Source organism: Medicago sativa, chromosome 8, assembly GCF_051527215.1.
Source record: "Medicago sativa cultivar Bolivia chromosome 8, Bolivia_mono, whole genome shotgun sequence".
Classification (NCBI taxonomy): domain Eukaryota; kingdom Viridiplantae; phylum Streptophyta; class Magnoliopsida; order Fabales; family Fabaceae; genus Medicago; species Medicago sativa.
In genome coordinates this window covers 67,940,124-67,959,332 of record NC_140756.1, presented here as the reverse complement: position 1 = coordinate 67,959,332, position 19,209 = coordinate 67,940,124, and the positions used below count along the sequence as shown (strand labels likewise).

At 32.6% G+C, this 19,209-nt stretch overlaps 3 protein-coding genes and 1 pseudogene across 3 annotated transcripts; 3 read left to right on the top strand and 1 right to left on the bottom strand.

Moving 5' to 3' along the window:
• Positions 1-1,609: 1,609 nt before the first annotated feature.
• Positions 1,610-3,041, top strand: LOC146900835 (tubby-like F-box protein 5). Its single transcript, XM_085734381.1, has 4 exons — positions 1,610-2,049; positions 2,143-2,224; positions 2,480-2,597; positions 2,697-3,041. The coding sequence occupies exons 1-4, from the start codon at positions 1,720-1,722 to the stop codon at positions 2,884-2,886; spliced, it is 720 nt and encodes a 239-aa protein (XP_085590507.1). The 5' UTR covers positions 1,610-1,719; the 3' UTR covers positions 2,887-3,041.
• Positions 3,042-9,052: 6,011 nt separating this feature from the next.
• Positions 9,053-11,589, top strand: LOC146900834 (putative inactive poly [ADP-ribose] polymerase SRO1). Its single transcript, XM_085736982.1, has 6 exons — positions 9,053-9,849; positions 10,008-10,249; positions 10,512-10,570; positions 11,031-11,174; positions 11,253-11,351; positions 11,551-11,589. Exons 1-6 carry the CDS (start codon positions 9,053-9,055, stop codon positions 11,587-11,589), a joined length of 1,380 nt encoding a protein of 459 aa, XP_085593108.1.
• A 1,973-nt stretch (positions 11,590-13,562) lies between these two features.
• On the top strand, positions 13,563-15,432 carry LOC146900833 (tubby-like F-box protein 2; annotated as a pseudogene).
• Positions 15,433-17,704: 2,272 nt separating this feature from the next.
• Positions 17,705-19,164, bottom strand: LOC146900832 (Putative methyltransferase family protein). Its single transcript, XM_085733853.1, has 2 exons — positions 18,313-19,164; positions 17,705-18,199 (listed from the first exon to the last, which is right to left on the bottom strand). Exons 1-2 carry the CDS (start codon positions 19,036-19,038, stop codon positions 18,161-18,163), a joined length of 765 nt encoding a protein of 254 aa, XP_085589979.1. The 5' UTR covers positions 19,039-19,164; the 3' UTR covers positions 17,705-18,160.
• Positions 19,165-19,209: the final 45 nt, after the last annotated feature.

Below are 19,209 nucleotides of genomic sequence, written 5' to 3'. Positions count from 1 at the left end.
CATCAACGACGAATTATTATGGAAAACATGAGTTTGATTCTAGGTGGAACAGTTAATGGTCAAACTTTACTAACCTCCCAACTTAATTTAAGATTACTAGGACCCCTTTACCTTTAAAGCCATAGGGTTAACACCATAATAAACAGTGGTGGGCCTAATAGAGAATAATGTTTATGAAACGACTCTCTTCACTTTTATACAGATCTAATTAAATAAATTATTTTAAAATAAATAAGTGTTGTTGGAATATAACAATATAGTTATTTGTGGAACTCATTTGTTGAAGAAATTACATTCTTATTAAGTATTATTATTAAAAGATAAATGAGTAATGTGTATAAGCGACTCATTCAAAATCTCAAATTGGCAAGAGCTTTTATTCATACAAATTTAATACATGTTTCATTTAAAATTAATGTTTGAAAGAAATACATGACATCTAAAAACTTAAAAAAAATAGTTCATAATTTTCTTACTACCGGGGATCATACATTTAGTTTAATCATCACTTTAGACTAAAAGAAACCACATAAGTGATATTGACACCACATCTTCACCTTAAATCTTAAGACATTAGATATATTATGTTGCTCAACATCTACTCTTGAATTCAAATGTTGAACTTTTACTCACATTTGACACAATAACAACTCTCCCACTCGCGCTTCCGATACAAAGTCGAACCGAGTTTTGTTACGACCGTTGGAATTTATGGGGGAACTCACGGTGGTGTGGATCGATCCATTGGAGCTAGAGCAATCATCCAAGTGAGAATGATATTACATTTTCACCGAATATTTAAGGTATTAAGTATATGAGTCTTCCAACTTATATGTTGTCCAGCCTCCACTCTTTTATTCAATGTTGAAATGTAACTTACACTTGATACATACAACATTTATTTTACTTAAGTATGCTTGAATTCTAGCCCGTGCTTGGCACGGGTACCCATACTAGTTAATCACTAATCACAATCATTTCATTTGGTGCTTTCATATATCAGTGTGGTTATGCAGTTGACATAAATAGGCAATTATTTGGGAGAGATCTTGGGACATATATTTCAATTCTCACTCAAACATCTTGGTGGGCAAGTGCTTTCATATATCAGAGTGTTTTAATTCTTATAGTTTTAGTGCAGAATTTTAGTTTTGTAGGTATTACTGTGACCATAATAATAAACCTTGTTAATATTTTTATGCTATGAAGCACATAAATACTCATTGGATTAGGTGTCCCGGTGTCGGATACCTATCGTGTCTAACACCGACACACACCGATTGAATTATGTTATATTCATAAATTGTTTTCCGTGTATGAGTCTGTGCTTCATAGTTCATAAGTTATTATAAAGATGGGTATATGACCAAATGGTAGTTCAATTTTGGGGGATTTGACCTAAGTAACAAAATCAATGATATGGCAATACACTGTGCATGTGTATATGTTGAACTAACCATTGATTACAGAATTTACAGTCCAACCTCCAAAATGAGTTGCTCATTTTAGATGATTAAAAACCAATTTTGTTTGTTTGATGATAGATAATTTTCAATGTTTTCAGTCTAGTAAAGTTTCTGCATAAAATGCATCTGTTAGGAGGAAATAAATATTTGTATTTGTTTGGTTATCAAAAGTTTTTTCCTTTGTATTTTTGTTACGATCAGAATTTAGAATTGTGCATTTGGATTGGTGCAGTTTTGTGTTGCTACAGGAAACATGGCATTGAAAAGCATGGTCGGAGAACTCAAGGGGATTAAAAATGGAATATCAAAGCGGGGTGCTGAGAGCGAGAATTTTCTCTATCGGTCAAACTCACATCTTGCTTTGGAAATTGATTCTATTCAACAGGGACAATGGGCAAGTCTACCACATGAATTGCTTATGGACATAATCCGTAGGGTTGAAGAGAGTGAGAGATATTGGCCTGCGCGTTCTGCTGTTGTCTTTTGTGCTTCGGTATGTAAATCATGGAGGTCCGCCACAAAAGAGATCATCAAGACTCTTCCGCAATGTGGAATGATCACATTTCCTATTTCATTGAAGCAGGTAATAAATTATTCTCCCACTTTCTGGTCTAATCCAAATTAGTCTTTTCCCTCATGATTTTTTTTGTTCTCTTTTCTTCATGTGTATGAATAGCCTGGTCCCCGTGCTTATCCATGGCATTGCTTTATTAAGAGGAAGAGAAAAACTTCTACATTCCTGATGTATTTGGAGCAATGTAAGTATTTCATTGCAGAAACATACCATCCCTTTTTCAAACACAGTGAATATCTATTTTCAAATTTCTCATCTTTAAGTTACTCTTCAAGCTTGCACTCATGACTATGAATGTTGAATTTCAACTTACTTGCTCTACGTTTATGGATTTTTATTTATTTATTGTCATTCTCAGCATCGTCAGTTTCTCTTAAATGTATTTTATGACATACGTATTTAAGCAGCTTGTTTTGGTTTGGTTGTAATTGTATGGCAGTTAATAATAGGAGTAAGTTGTTATTAGCTGCGAAAATGATAAAAAGGTCCAACTTCGTCATATCCTTGACTGGAGATGATTTTTCTCTAGCAAGTAACAAATATGTTTGTAAACTGAGGTATGTTTTGCTCTGACAGAAACATTTTTTTTAGCCTTCTATAGGCTTTTCTTCCACCCCCTTATAATACTCGCAATTTGATTTATATACATACGGCAGGTCAAATTTTTGGGGCACCAAGTTCACTCTATACGACAGTCAACCTTCTGTATTTGATGAAACTTTTTCTCCTTCACCAGCACTGAGCCAAGGCTCATTTGAGACCTTTATACTGAAAAACAAGACTCTTAGATGGGAAGAGCATCACAATGGTTGGGGCCCTGACTTCATGGGCCATTTTCAAGTGTAAACTGTGCAAAACTTTGAGCTTGTAACTTTTGTTGGTGGATCTCGTAATGTTTCTCCTACAGTGCAAAATTGGCCAATCTTGCATGTAGGAAAGCCGGTTAGAAAAAATATATTCACCATGTACTACGCTTATCCACTCTTTGCCTTACAAGCCTTTGCCATCTTCTTGATTTGTTGCAAATAAAAATGTATACAGTTAATCAAGCGCCAAGAACTGTGACTTGTAGGTTAAAACACAGTCACAGAATTTGCTGCACTTTTAATTTGCAAAACACCATGAGCATAAGTTCGCCCCAAATGCAATTTCCACTATTTTGGGAGAGAAATGTTTTGTCGGCATAGATGCAAAGCTTCACTTTATACACTGCTTATTTATCAGTTTAAAAGTTTAAACTGAAGGGTGACACTTAACGCTGGACTAGTTTTATTCTATTATTGTTAATTGTTAAGCAAATTAGTAATTTCTTTAAAAACAACTTGCTTATTCAATTTTAACATAAAAAAAAAATTCAGACTCTTATTTTTGTGTTTTAATATTTCAAGTTCTTTGTTATGGGTATTGAAAACTGATACTAATTGGTGGTTTTGTGGTAAAAATGGAAATGTAATCTCTTCTTAGGAGATCAGATTATACCACTGTGAAAGGCATGATATATGTTTCTCTTTCATTTTCTTTTAATAATGTAAATATCTGTTTGTATTTTTGGATAAATTGAAGCATTGAAATTCAGTTAGTTGATGACTAATTAAAATAACAAAGTCTCGCAGCTCATTAACCATTCACTAAACACAATTAACCACCATTTTTACCATGATTTTCAATTAATTAGCCCTTCCTTACATGTTTATTTTGTGGAAAAAAAACAGGGCATGAGCCAGGGAAAAAAGTAACTACAAAGCAACTAGACGAGGAGTAGAAACTCCACTAACATCAGCAAATAACAGCTGACTAATCTAACTCAGGCAAGACTGAAGCAAACACCAAGACTCATCACTATCACACCTCATAGTTGCTAGAGCATCAGCACATCGATTAGATTCACGATACGAATGACAAACTTTGACCTCCTAGTCCAATTCTAACAAGCTTTGGATTTCTGAATTAATCACCACACTACTCATCTTGTCTCCCTTCAAATTATTCATGACTGCTTCGAAGTCAATACAAAGCTCCACAGCCTGGAACCCCCTCAACTGAGACAATTGTAACCCTTCGAACACCCCCCATAATTCAGAAACAAATGCATTAGACGCACCAAGGAACTTAGCAAAACCATACATCCCATTGCCTTTGGAATCCCGCAATAAGCCTCCACAATCTGACTTCAATCTTCCTCTACTTGCCCTCTCTACTCACCATCCATTTAACATTATACGGGGCCCTAATTACATATTAGATGATAGTAAATTACCATTACTCATTGAGAGTGAGAAAAATGTAGATATTAGTGTTAGGTAATACCCAAAACTATAAAATAAAGTCTTTTTATTACTAGAAAGGTAAAGCAAGCTAGTAAATTAGACTCATCTAAAAATAACTGAGAGTCTAATTTTATGACTCGTACTCTCAGTTCTTTTTAGATGAGTGTAATTTACTAGTTGGAACTCACAGAAATAAGTGTACGAGTCATAAACATGTGAGACATCAAACAATATGGAAGAACAATTTCATAGTAAACCCTCCAATGAGAATCAAAGACAATGCAGTTTTTGCTGACATATAAGCAATCAGGAATATACCAAGACATAAATATAGCACACCCTGATACAAAATGGTCTAGAATTATTTCAGAAGGTTACACTGATACATGCATAATTAATATTACATAATTCAACCACATCAAAAAATATCACTTCGTCCAACTTGAGCATTAAGATAAACTTGAATAAAGATAGTTCAAGATTTAGATACAAAGATACACTTTGGTTCCAAGACACAAACAAGGATTAACACCAAATGTAAACAATCTTGACAAAATTTTTAATTAAAGACATCAAAAGGAAAATTACAAAGTCTGGTTCTTCAAAAATAAAACGCTCAACAGCGTAAACATTACAAAGATCCATAAACTTAACACGTAACAAAATAGCAAGATTCAATAATTAGTCATCCGTTCCAAATCAGTCTGCAACGCTCTTACCTTTCTGCACCTGCTTATCTGAAAAAGAACAAATAGTATGGGATAAGATCTACTTATTTCAGTGAGTTCCAACTAATAGCATTAGTGTGCCCTCGTTTTAATGAGCCTACACTTACACGTTCCATGTATATCAGTAATAAATATGTGTTTCAACATGTGTACATTCACACACACATTAGCAAGAAAACTTTTAATATTTTATAAATCGTAGCTTTACAAATAAGTGAGTGTTTGTTTAAACGTTTGTTGTTAGCAACTCTCGTCACCATAAACAATATGAGTTTCCACTGATGCATTAAATGTAGGGTTAATTATGTTTCTAGTCCCTATAAAATAGCGACCTTGTAAGTTTAGTCCTTACTTAATTTTAATAGCATTTTTAGTCCCTAATTTTGTTTTTTTGCCCTGAGTATTAGTCCCTACTCAATTCAAATTTGTTTAATTTATACTTAAACTCTTAAATTTTTGAACAATTTTTTGCAGACATGTTTAGAACATTACTAAAAGTTCCTCCGCAAAAAATTATCGCAAAATTTGATTTCTACATCCAGATTTTATTACTTTTTATATTTAACTTTTGTCGTTTTAAAAAATTCATATTTAATTCATTTCATGTCTGAAAATTCTAAATTTTAGTAAACGAACCTTTCATAGTGTTCTAATCTTGTCTCAAAAAAATCGTTCAAAAATTTAAGAGTTTAAGGATAATTAATCAAACTTTGTTTTAGCAGGGACTAAAATTATAAGTAATTTATTTTTATAGGGACTAAAAATGCTATTAAAATTAAGTAAGGACTAAACTTACAAGGTCGCTATTTTATAGGGACTAGAAACATAATTAACCCTTAAATGTATAATGTTGAAAAAGATACCAATTATCATCAATTGGTTTGGCATGCACACCAATAAATTTGATAATAATTGAAATTGTATGAATTTTATCTAGAGAATGCTAAAATATTTTATAATTTTGTTACTTACCCTATAATACTAGTCATATTTCATCTATATATGTTCAAACATAATATATTAATAGTTCATAACACAACAAATATCACAAGCTTATCTTTTGAACAAAAGTTTATCATCATCAAATTCAAACTATAATGCAATAGGTCTTTTGTCTTACTATTTTTCTTCCCTTTTTGATGATTGAAAACTTTCATGAATAAAATTAAACTTACAAAAGAAAGAGTAATAATACTAACAAAATATCAAATTACTGAAAATATGGGTCATTTCTTTTACATAACAAATATTTTATTTATACGTAGTAGATGTGTAACTAACCACCCACATTTGAACTAAAAAAAATATCATACATATATGTCTTAGACAACAAGATAATAGTTAGACTAACAACTCACATCTGGTACTGTAGAGTTTGGCTGTGAGGAAAGTATACCTTGACCAAGAATTATTCTATCAGTATCAGAAATCGAACTCAAGTTCTTTCGAATGTCTATTTTGTTTAATTTGTGAACTTTCCCTCATTTTTTTTAAAAGTGATTTTAAATATCAATTCTAAATAAATAATATAAATTATTTTAAAATTGAAAACTGTAACAATTAATTATTATTTTAATAGCATGGTAATCTTAAAATTTTATAAAAATAACTATACATATATTTTTCATTATTTTAAGAGTTTAATTTATATACAACATTAGCGTAAAAAATATTACACTTTCAGTAAATCACAATTAACCATACATGTGACTTTAGAAGTAGTTAAAATTGAAGTTAAACATTTATAATGGTACGAAAATTATGATTGTTTGAACTAGTTTTCTTCTTCCCCAATTTTCATATCTCTTTTATCTTTGTAAAAAAAAAATTCTTTCTGTTTTTAATTTGATATTTGATTTATTGTTCATTCGTAAATGATTTTTCTTTTATCGAGAAATTCATGTATGGTTATCTGTTAAAATTATAGATTGTTTTTCTGTTAAAATTATAGATTGTTTTTACTTTAAATAATGATAAATTTTTATGCTAGTAAATTTTAAAAGGATTTGAAAACAAGCTATTTTTTTTTGACCGAAAAACAAGCTATTTTTAAATAATATTGAAGGTGACATTAAATTTCAAAGGATGTTAGTGCAAAACTAATTTACACTTTTCAACAAAAAATGTAAACAAGTATACATAGTTAAAAGTAGTATTTAGTAAAATCATTTACGCAAGAATTGCCAATGTCCCCTTCAATATTATTTAGAAATTTATTACCATAACAATTATCATTATTTTAAAGTAAAAAATCTGAAGTTTTAGCAAATTTCCATACCTGAATTTCACTTTAAAGATAAAGACTGAATTTCACATTAAAGATAAAGAAAAATATATGATTTAAGAAACCTTTGAAAATCGATTTTAAAATAGGAAACAATTGTATTCTACAAGGATAAAAAAATATTTGTGAATTGTTGAAAAAGGAAACTAATACAATGAACAATGAATGTTTACTCAATATTCTAGAAATCGATTTCAAAATAGGAAATAGTTTCATTTTAGAAGGATAAAAATGATAATCGATTTTAAAATAGGAAACAATTGTATTCTACAAGGATAAAAAATATTTGTGAATTGTTGAAAAAGGAAACTAATACAATGAACAATGACTAAATGTTTACTCAACATTCTAGAAATCGATTTCAAAATAGGAAATAGTTTCATTAGAAGGATAAAAAAGATAAAGATTTGTGAATTGTTGAAGAAAAAAAACTAATACAATGAACAATGACTAGATGCTTACTCAACATTCTAGAAGTGACCTACCCAACCCGCATAATGGGTTAGTTTAGAGTTTATCTTTTTGGGTTGGAATTAGTATAAAAAGGACCCATTACTCTTCCAATTAGATGGGCAATTTTAAAGTTAGAACAAATTAATAGTGAAATTGTTTGGTATTATATTGTTGTGTGTGTTTCTGCATTCAGGTATACTTTTAAAGTCTTGTTGCTTTTGTTTAGTTTATTTATTATTTAATTAATTGTTTGTTGTTTTTTATTTTGAGTGTCAATTATTGAAATTTACTTTGTTTTTGGTTTATCAGTGTGTTTGATTGAATTTGTGATTAATGGGGTGGCTTAAGTGGACTGAGTTATGATTTTTTTTTCTTCTTTGTGTTTGAATTGAGTTATTCCTTTTCTTCAATTTTTGGGGATGATTTTATCGTTGGAGCTTGGAAGTGATATTGAAACTCACATATGTTTTTTGAATTAATTTATTCTTGTGTGTTGAAGATGATTCTTGAGAATCCATACTAGTTTTTTCTCAAATGTTGCTTTAGGTTATACCCATGTATGGGCAAGTTTGAAACTTTTTCTGCACAACTTTTTCTTATGAGTAAATAAGAAATGGACTAAGGTTTTTCTCAAATGTTGCTTTAGGTTATACCCATGTATGGGCAAGTTTGAAACTTTTTCTGCACAACTTTTTCTTATGAGTAAATAAGAAATGGACTAAGGTTTGTCAGTTTAAGAAAATCATAACAGTCATTAAGTGTTCATTTTGAAGGCTTATGAAGAGATGCAGAAATACATTTGTTTTGTTGGAAAGTCACAGTCATCAAAGACTACTTCAATATACTTTATGCTTATGGGTTTACTTGAAGTGTCTTGTGTAGCGCTGTAGAGTATAAATTTCCACATTTATCATATTGGTCAATTTCTAGTACACGCAACAATATGATGTTGAAGCACCCTTCAAACTTTATTGCGAAGTTTTATTTTATTATGTTCTATTTGTAATGTTACAATATTTTAATTACTTGTCCAATTGTTTCAAATTACTTGTTTTGCTCTCCAAGAAGTGCTTGTATTGACTATCTTTGTTATAATATCAACATTATATTATTATGATGAACACGTGATTCTTTATACTAGTTCAATATTCTTAAATAATTTAATCATCTAGGGATTACCAAATATTCTTGTTACTCAAGGTCTAGAGTTCTAATTACCTATTGCTATCGGACTTTTATATTTTAGCTTGTGTATACAGATAGTCATCTAGTGGATAGAAATGGAAGCAAAAACTTCAAAGACATTGGATGGAACTGCACATCTGAGTGGAGTTTCAACATCAACAAATGTGGTTGTCAAGCAAATGAGATTGGTTGAAGGTGTTAGTAAACCATATGACTCTGGTCTTGGTATTTCTAGCTTCTTGGCCAGGATTTATTTGAACAATAGGAAAAGTGGGATTCCCATACGTTTGATGTTTTATAAGAACAACAATTGGTTGGACTATCCAGAGAATATTGTTGACTTGGTTAAGGAAAAATTCAAAATTAATAAAGCAAATGTGGAGGTAGAGTTAGATGGTCAAGAGGTTTTGCTAGATTTTTTGCATATGTATCATCTAGACTTGAAAACGGGTTTTCAACAACCCATTGCTTGGATTGACGAGGAAGGGAATTGCTTTTTTCCTGAAGTTTTTGGTGGAGCTATTAGGCAAGAGCTAGATGCAGATTTAGATGCTTACACTGAATCTATAGATGGAAAATTGGACGAAGATTCTGTACGGGAGATGTTTCTTACAGGAATGACTGCTTTGGGCATTACAGAGTCTGACATTGTTGATATTTACCGCAACTCAGGCATGTCAATGCAAACACGACTGGAGTTATTCCAAAAGCAAGCTGATCTCACAAAAGGAATTCGGGGGGAAGCCAATGTTCGCTATGCGTGGCTTGCTTGTTCTAAAGAGGAACTGTCAAAAATGACGGAATATGGACTTCGTCGCTATGGACTATCTCCATTCAATGACATATATGGACTTGGTGTTCATCTTGCAACTGTGGCTCGTCCTTATGCATGGTTAGTTTTTATATGAATTAACATTGAGATTCATTCATTCATCATCATCATCATCATCATCATCATCATCATCATCATCATCATCATCATCATCATCATCATTATTATTATTATTATTAATTGAACGCTAAGAGGATTTAGTTTTACATGTGTTACAGTTCACTTTATTGTGATGTTGATGAAAATGAAATTAAGCATTTGGTTTTATGTCGTGTCATAATGGGGAAAATGGAGCTTCTTCGTCCAGGTAGTGATCAACATTGTTCAAGTGGTTACGAATATGATAATGGGGTGGATGACATTCACAGACCAGAGCACTATGTGGTTTGGAACATGAATAGAAACACGCATATCTACCCTGAATTTGTTGTCAGCTTCAAGGCCCCTTTGGATTTTAAAGGTGAAGTAATGTTTCTTTAACAAATTTTTTACCTTGTATGTTAGTGTTAGATATATGTTTTTGTATCGTTACATAATTATCGTTGAAGCGTGAAGGAGTTAATCATCGAAAAACCAATTAATATATAATTCTTTCAACATATTAACCGCTTCACTCTTGTTTGGCAAACCATTAATTTGCTTATGCTGCTAAGCTATATGATTGATATTTCTTCTAACAACAAAAAAGACTTCTTAATCACAACACATGATATTTTTTATAGGAAATGTTTGTTCAAATGAGAGTAAGAAAGATGGCTCTGAGCATTCTACAATGGACACTGTAAGTTTTTTTAATTAATTTTACATCTTGTGTTTTCATGATTTTCTATGTAAAAGGCAATATTAATACCAATTTTTAACAATTTTTCTTTCTAAATCTAAGAATGCTTTCTCTATTGCACACCTTTCCACCCTAATATATTTTTTTTATATCCTAATATTCACGCATTCATATGAAACATTTGAGAGTTTCATCATATGAGATTCTTCTTAAGGTTTTTAATCCTATAACGTTTTGTTTTATTACCTTTATCCAAACTAATACCAAATTTTAACATTTTTTTTAAATCTAAGAATGTTTTCTCCAGTGCACACATTTCTATCCTAATATTTTTTTATCTTCTGATATATTGACACATTTAGGAGTCTTATCTTATGAGATTCTTCTTATGGTTTTTATTCTTTTAACGTTTTGTTTTATTACCTTTATCTCAACAATTTTGGTTTGTGGGATACCTCAGGCAAATGTTACTATAATCCCTGCTAACACGGGAAGATCTCCGAGGTCCCCCTGGATTCCATTTTTAATGCTTTTTGCTTCCATAAAAAAAATGGTTCCTTCCCGGATTATGTTTCTTATCTACACCCATTATACATTGTTAAAGGTATGTAAGTGAGCTGCAATTGATGCCCGTGTCTTAAATATTAAAATATTACTGATGTATCATGTCATGTTTTTGCAGTCAAAGAAGATTTCCCATGATGATTTCAAGCGGAAGTTGAGGTTGATTATTGGAGATAATATGTTGAAATCTGCGATATATAATAATATTTATTTTAAGGTATCAATTTTTTTCTCTAGAAATTTAGTTTGGCTTTGAAGTACCGTACATTTTGATCTTTTGTTGTCTTTATATGTCCCATCAAAATCACTTGAAATTGCAATTACATATATTATGCTTAACTTATGCATTGTGGGATCATATGAAGTATCTTTTGCAATTTGATTATGCCTCCTAATGTTTAATTGACTTTTTGCAGACACAACCACGTGGAGGATCAAACAGCTCAAACATTTAGCAAGAGTGAGACTTTCAAATGAGGAGGCAGAGATATTTCACTTTGAGTTAACTATTGTCAATATGAAGATGTGATATTGTTTGCTCCTAGGAGATTTTTTTTTTTTAAATTTCATTTTATCATCCTAATTTTCAGTTTTGATATGGAATTGTTGCGTAAGTTTGCTACTGAAACTTATAATGTTTTATTTAGAAATGCATGGTGATCATATGTACTCATACCCGTTTATGAGATTTTGACGGTCGAAGGTGAACCTATAACTTGGGCCATGATTAATAAGTAGTATAAAATTTTTTGAATTCTCAAAGTGTGAAAATAGTTTACTTGCAGATGATATTTTTTATTACATTAAGAAATAATCTTATAAAAACATCATACTTCATACAAAAAAACATTGAATTTTTTATTTAATATCCAAATGCTCATACAAAACAATTCCTAGGAGCATTTCGAGATACAAAAGTCGCTAAAATCGTGTCTGCATTGATATGTTTTATCATATCTTTTTCAATACATAAAATGTCTAGAGAACTCAACCTTCTTTGTGACATTAACGATCTCAAGTAGTTTTCAATAATCTAACTTAGAAAAATTTCTTTATGTAATGCAACAGTCGCTAACATAGTTTGAAGCATGGACTCCGACACAGACACCTGACACAACACGGATACGTCGACACCGCTAATGTAAAAAATATAGGACACTGACACCGTTAAATATATGTTAATTTATTTAAAGACGGCCTAAAATGAAAATTAAAATACATATATAAACATCTAACTTGAGCAATTTATGTCATTAGAAAAAGTTCTACAACAAGATATCATAGTATTTGACATTTATTTATTCATCTACTATCAAAAAAGCTAAAAACGATATAATCAATTATAATGTCTATAACCACTAGTTGATCAACATTTCTAAAAACATATGTAACTCTTTATCTATGGTGTGAGGAAGCAAGAGAGAAAAAAAACTATTTTATATATTTGTTTGAGTTGTCCGACACGGCTCATATGAGTGTTATATATGTGTCGGACACAGATCGTACGAGTGTCGAAGTAAAGAAAAAATCAATTATTTAGAACACCGGTTCGACACGTGTCGTACGGATGTCATAGGAGTGTCGGACACTGACACATGTTGGACACCGCGACACACCTAGTCCTAGAGGTGTTCGTGCTTCATAGCGCACATTTAGTCAAAACAGGTTACGAGAAACAGTCGCAGTCAGACTCAGAGCCAAATGTTACGAATTGGTTACTAGGTTATGTGGCACTGAAAGTGGAATTATGGTTATTACTTCGGGAAAAAATAAAATAAAATCAGTGTGGTTACAAGTGTTAATATGCAGTTTACATAAATAGGAAATTATTTGGGAGAGATTCTCTCAAAAATCTTGGTGGGCAATTGCTTTCTCACTGTTTTTCTATTCCATATATTTCTTCCAATAATGTTATTCTTTGTTTGTAATATTTCTGCCAATAACATGAAGTGTTTTAATTCTTAAAGTTTTAGTGCAGAATTTCAGTTTTGTAGGTATTACTGTGACCATAATAATAAACCTTGTTAATATTCTTTTGCTATGAAGCACAGAAATACTCCTTGCATTAGGCGTGCACCAGTGTCGGATACGTGTCGTGTCTACACCGACACGATGTTATTTTCTTAAATTATTGTCGGTGTTGACGTGTCATGTGTCAGTGTATGAGTCAGTGCTTCATAGTTCATAAGTTATATAATGATGAATATATGACCAAATGATAGTTAAGTTTTGGGGGATTTGGCTTAAGTAACAAAATCAATGATATGGCAATACACTCTACATGTGTATATGTCATACTAACCATTGATTACAGAATTTACAGTCCAGCCTCTAAAATGAGTTTCTTATTTTAGATGATTCAGATCCAATTTTGTTTGACTTGATGATAGATAATTTTCTATGCACTCGGGCTAGGCGTAATCTGTTATGAGAAAATAAATATTTGTATTTGTTTGGTTATCAAAAGTCTTTTCCTTTGTATTTTTGTTACTATCAGAGTTTAAAATTGTGCATTTGGATAGGTGCAGTTTTGTGTTACTAAAGAGTGTTAAAACATGGCATTGAAAAGCATGGTCGGAGAAATCAAGGGGATTAAAAATGGAATATCAAAGCCGGGTGCTGAGAGCGAGAATTTTCTCTATCAGTCAAACTCACATCTTGCTCTGGATGTATCTCCAATTGAACCTATTCAACAGGGACAATGGGCAAGTCTACCACATGAATTGCTTTTGGACATAATCCGAAGGGTTGAAGAGAGTGAGAGATATTGGCCTGCGCGTTCTGCTGTCGTCTTTTGTGCTTCGGTATGTAAATCATGGAGGTCTGCCACAAAAGAGATCATCAAGACTCTTCCGCAATGTGGAATGATCACATTTCCTATTTCATTGAAGCAGGTAATAAATTATTCACCCACTTTCTGGTCTAATCCAAATTAGTCTTTTCCCTCATGATTTTTATGTTCTCTTTTCTTCATGTGTATGAATAGCCTGGTCCCCGTGCTTATCCATGGCTTTGCTTTATTAAGAGGAACAGAAGAACTTCTACATCCTGATGTATTTGATGCAATGTAAGTATTTCATTGCAGAAACATACCATCCCTTTTTCAAAGACATTGAATATCTATTTTCAAATTTCTCATTTACTCTTCAAGCTTGAAATCATGACTATGAATGTTGAATTTCAACCTACTTGCTCTAAACTTAAGGATTTTTATTTATTTATTTCTTGTCATTCCGATTGTGGTTCATTCTCAGCAACGCCTATTTCTCTTACATGTATTTTATGACATACGCATTTAAGCAGTTTGTTTTGGTTTGGTTGTAATTGCATGGCAGGGAATGATAAGAGTAAGTTGTTATTAGCCGCGAAAAGGATATGACGGTCCAACTTCGTCATATCCTTGACCGGAGATGATTTTTCTCAACTCTCAAGCAAATAACAAATATGTTTGTAAACTGCGGTATGTTTTGGTCGATAGAAACGATTTTTTAGCTTTTTATTGCTTTTCATACACCCCCGTATAATCCTCACAATTTGATTTTTATACATATGGCAGGTCAAATTTTTGGGGCACCAAGTTTACTATATACGACATTCAACCTTCTGTATTTGATGAAACTTTTTCTCCTTCACCAGCACTGAGCCAAGTCTCATTTGAGACCTTTATACTCAAAAACAAGACTCTTATATGGGATGAGCAACACAATGGTTGGGGTGCTGACTTCATGGGCCGTTTTAGAGTGGAAACTGTGAGAAACTTTGACCTTGTAGTTGATCGATCTCATAATGTTTCTCCTGCATTGCAAAATTGGCCAATCTTGCATGTAGGAAAGCAGTTTAGAAAAGATATATTCTTAATGTACTACGCTTATCCACTCTCTTCCTTACAAGCCTTTGCCATCTGCTTGATTCGTGGCATATAAAAATGCAGAGAGTTAATCAAGCACCAAGAACTGTGACTTGTAGGTTAAAACACAGTCACAGAATTTGCTGCACTTTTAATTTGCAAAACAGAGCATAAGTTCGCTCGAAATGCAATTTCCACTATTTTGGGAGAGAATTGTTTTGTCAGCATAGATGCAAAGCTTCACCTTATACACTGCTTGATTACATCTAGTAATCTTCCCTTCCACTTATCACAAACTTCCAATGTGGGACTCCTCTAAAACTAGAATTTATTTTGAAAGTTTAACCTGAAGGGTGTAGCAACACTCAACGCCGGACTAGTTTTATTCTATTATTGTTAATTGTTTGTCTTTGTTAATTGTTAATCAAATTATTCGTTAGTTCAGAAACAACTCTTATTTTAATCTTTTAACATTTCAAATTATTTGTTATGGGTAATTAAAAGTGATACCAATTGGTTGTTGTGGTAAAAGTGAATGTAATCTCTTCTTAGGAGATCGGCTTGTACCACTGTGAAAGGCATGATATATGTTTCTCTTTCATTTTCTTTTAATAATATGTAAATATTTATTTGTATTTTTGGATAAATTGAAGCATTGAAATGCAGTTAGTTGATGACAAATTAAAAATAACAAAGTCTCGCACGCACAATAATTCAGCAACGAATGCATTACACGCACCAAGGAACTTAGCTAATCCACATATATGATTGCCATCAGAATCCCGCAATAAGCCTTCACAACCTGACTTCAATCCGCCTCTTACACCGTCTGTATTTAATTTAACCCATCCCATTGGAGGGGTAGTCCATCTAATGAAAAGCCGCTGTTTCGGGATATCATGCAGCTTATTATTATGCAATGCAGTATTATAATGACTCACCCTTTGCTGAATTACAATCCACGGTTTATGTGGTCTCCCAAAATCCATGCCATGCAAATCCTTATTTCTCCAAAACCAAAGAAGATGACAAGCTACAGCCCAATATTCCTTCCAATCAAAATTAGACTAGCAAGAATTAGCCATGTTAAGCTCAACCCAACGCATCAGGTCTGCGCTAAAAAAACAATATCTAGCTTCCAATGGAACTAAATTAATCCATAAAGCCATAGCAATGGGACAATCCATTAATACATGTAAAATTGTTTCCACTTCAGTTTTCACAATGCACATACCAAGGACTACTAATTCTCATTTTACTTTTCTGGAAATTGGTCATCAATCTTTCATGCAAAACAATCCAAATAAAAAACTTGACTCTTTCTTGCACCCGTACCCTCCAAATTTGATTCCAAATCTCATGACTATTGATGTATCTGGTACTGCATAGCAAATCATTCATCATGTGTAAATTCCACTCTCCATTAGCATCAACTAGATCAACAACTCTAGCATTGCTCAAAGCCTTTAGAGAATCGGAATACTAACCTCAAAATCAGCGACACAAAGATTAGTACCAATCCAATTGCAATTCCACGCATTACATGTTTGTTTACATGTTTGGTTTCATGTCAAGGTACTCTGATGTTGTGATACTTTTTGTAAAATCATAATGGTTTATTGTAGTTCTTCTGACAAAATCACCATAACATCACCAAACTTAAGGTGATTTTTCAAAATCTACACTTTACTCTTTTGTCAACCTGTTTCTTTTCTTTCTCATACATGGATACATAAATTAGAACACACATAAAGAAACTAACTACTTCTTAGGTTTATTCTCACTACACAATCCTTCTTCACTCATTTTGTTTTTTATTTATAAAACAATCTCTGAAATCACATTTCAACAAGATCTGTGACACGAGGCTGCCAAGCCAGGCATGTTCTAAAACACAAGCCTTCAAATTTAGTTAGTTTCTAATTTTTGGAAAAAACTGTCAAAGATGCTAAATGTTAGGAGGAAGCAGTTGAAATTATTATATTTCTAAGACAAGTAATTCATTACTCAGCATACCATGTGCCCGCCCATCATGAAATTGTAAGTCTCAAGGTTTAAGTGACAACACCGATATTGTTATGTTAGACACTTTTACTCATATTTGAATTTGAGATCTCGTTGTGTATGTGAGTTTCAGATGTCTTATCACTTCGGCTACATATCAAAAAAACAAAAGAATCGTTAATTTAATTTAACCTAAAAGAAGTTGAGGTAAACTAGAAGCTAGTCTAAATTAGACCTATATTGAATTCACTCAAGTGATAACTTGAACTCTAAAATCCTATTTTGGTAAATTAAAGTATCTATGCGAGTAATTGCAAAAACTAATCTTACAAAATGAAATGAATGAAATTCATGTAAGATGTTGACATTTTCCAACATGTCTTTCTAAAATTAAAGTGTAAGATTATTACAATTACAACTCTTTGAGTAATGATATTTGAACAACTATTTTAGTACAACTTTTGGGACAATCTTGTTGTTCTCTCTTCTCATTGGTCAAAAACTATATATATATATATATATATATATATATATATATATATATATATATATATATATAGAGAGAGAGAGAGAGAGAGAGAGAGAGGGGGAGAGAAAAAAGTAAGAGAGAGAATAAGAAGATAATGTGAGTATGAGAGATAAAATTGTACAAAAGTTGTATCAAAATGATTGTACAAATATCATTTTTCTATTAACAAGGGCATCGACACAATAATTAACTTCATAATAGGAGTGACAAATTTTGACTTATCAATCCAATTTCAATACCTTTCAAAAAATTTCAATCAACATCCAACCCACAACACTACCAAAGACATCATCTTAAAATAAAAACTTAAAAAATCTAATTCACTTCTTCTATAAAGAAACTTATCAAAGTTTGTGAAGCAACAATATGTTGCTAACAAAAATTACACACGAACATAAAGGAGAGCATCATCTTAAAATTGTTTGCATTCATTTTTCAATTAATTAATTAAATTAAAGTCAATACTGCTTGACCAAGACTCTATCCATTGTCATCCCTGGTGCGCAACATGTTTCAAAAACACAATACAATAGTGAAGCATGTCCACATGGAATCTTGGGACTTTGACATATAAAATCCGACATCTTAATCAAATGGCCCTTCTATGTCTCTTATTAGTAATCATTTCCACTTATAGTTGTTTTTATCACACTTTAGACCCAGATTCAACGAATCTTGTACATACCTGATTTGGAAAATTAACAAAATCATTGTCAAGAACAAGCAAAGTAGAGAACAACAACCAATGAACCAAACAAACAAATATAAACTTGAAATGGTATCATTCAATCAACTTACAAGTTTTTTCCCAACAAAACGATAAACAACAACACCAACTCTAGAACCATTACAAGGAGCATCAACATGCAAAACATCAACAAAGAAATACTTCCTAGCTTTCTTAAAAAACAAACTCTCCTTTTTCCATCTCTTCATATGAGCCATCACAAACACAATCTCCTTCTTAATCAACATCAACCTTAACGTTTCAATCAACGGTCCATAAAGATGATCATGATACACCACATCTGAAGCTATCACAACATCAAACTCTCCTCCAATCATTTCCACGTCAGCAGCATGACCCCACCTAAGGGATGCAAATGTAACACTACCACCGTTGGACCCCACAGCTTCTGCATTAGCTTCCGCGTTGAATTTGAGATTGGGAACGACATGAGGGAGGTCGGTTAGGGTTACGTTTGTTCCGAGTGTGGCGGCTGCGACTATGCCGACGATGCCGGTGCCGGAGCCGAGTTCGAGGATGCGTGGTGGAGTGTGGAGGGATGAGAGGACGGTTGAGAGGGGGCTGGTGGTGGGGTTGAGGCGGTGGTTGTCGAGGAGAGTGACGAGAGAGGTGGCGGCGGGCCAGAGCTGGAAGGAGAGACCTTGGGATGGGAGTGAGCGAATGGTGACCGTTGATTGGATCGAATGGAGGAAATGGGTTTGAAGTAGTTCTAGGTTAGGTAGTAGATTGGGTTGTACGGTGGGGAATGGGTTTGTTTCTTCGTCGGAGTCAGACATCCTTTTGACGAGTGTTGACTTTGTGTTGTGACTTGTGATAGCGCCGTCGATGGTTGAGGTTTGGGACTCCTGGGTTTATAATTTATAGGTTTAATAGCAGTTTTAGCCCCTAACTTTTTCAAAGTTGCGATTTTGGCCCCCTAAGAAAAAAAACTACAAAATCATCCCTTA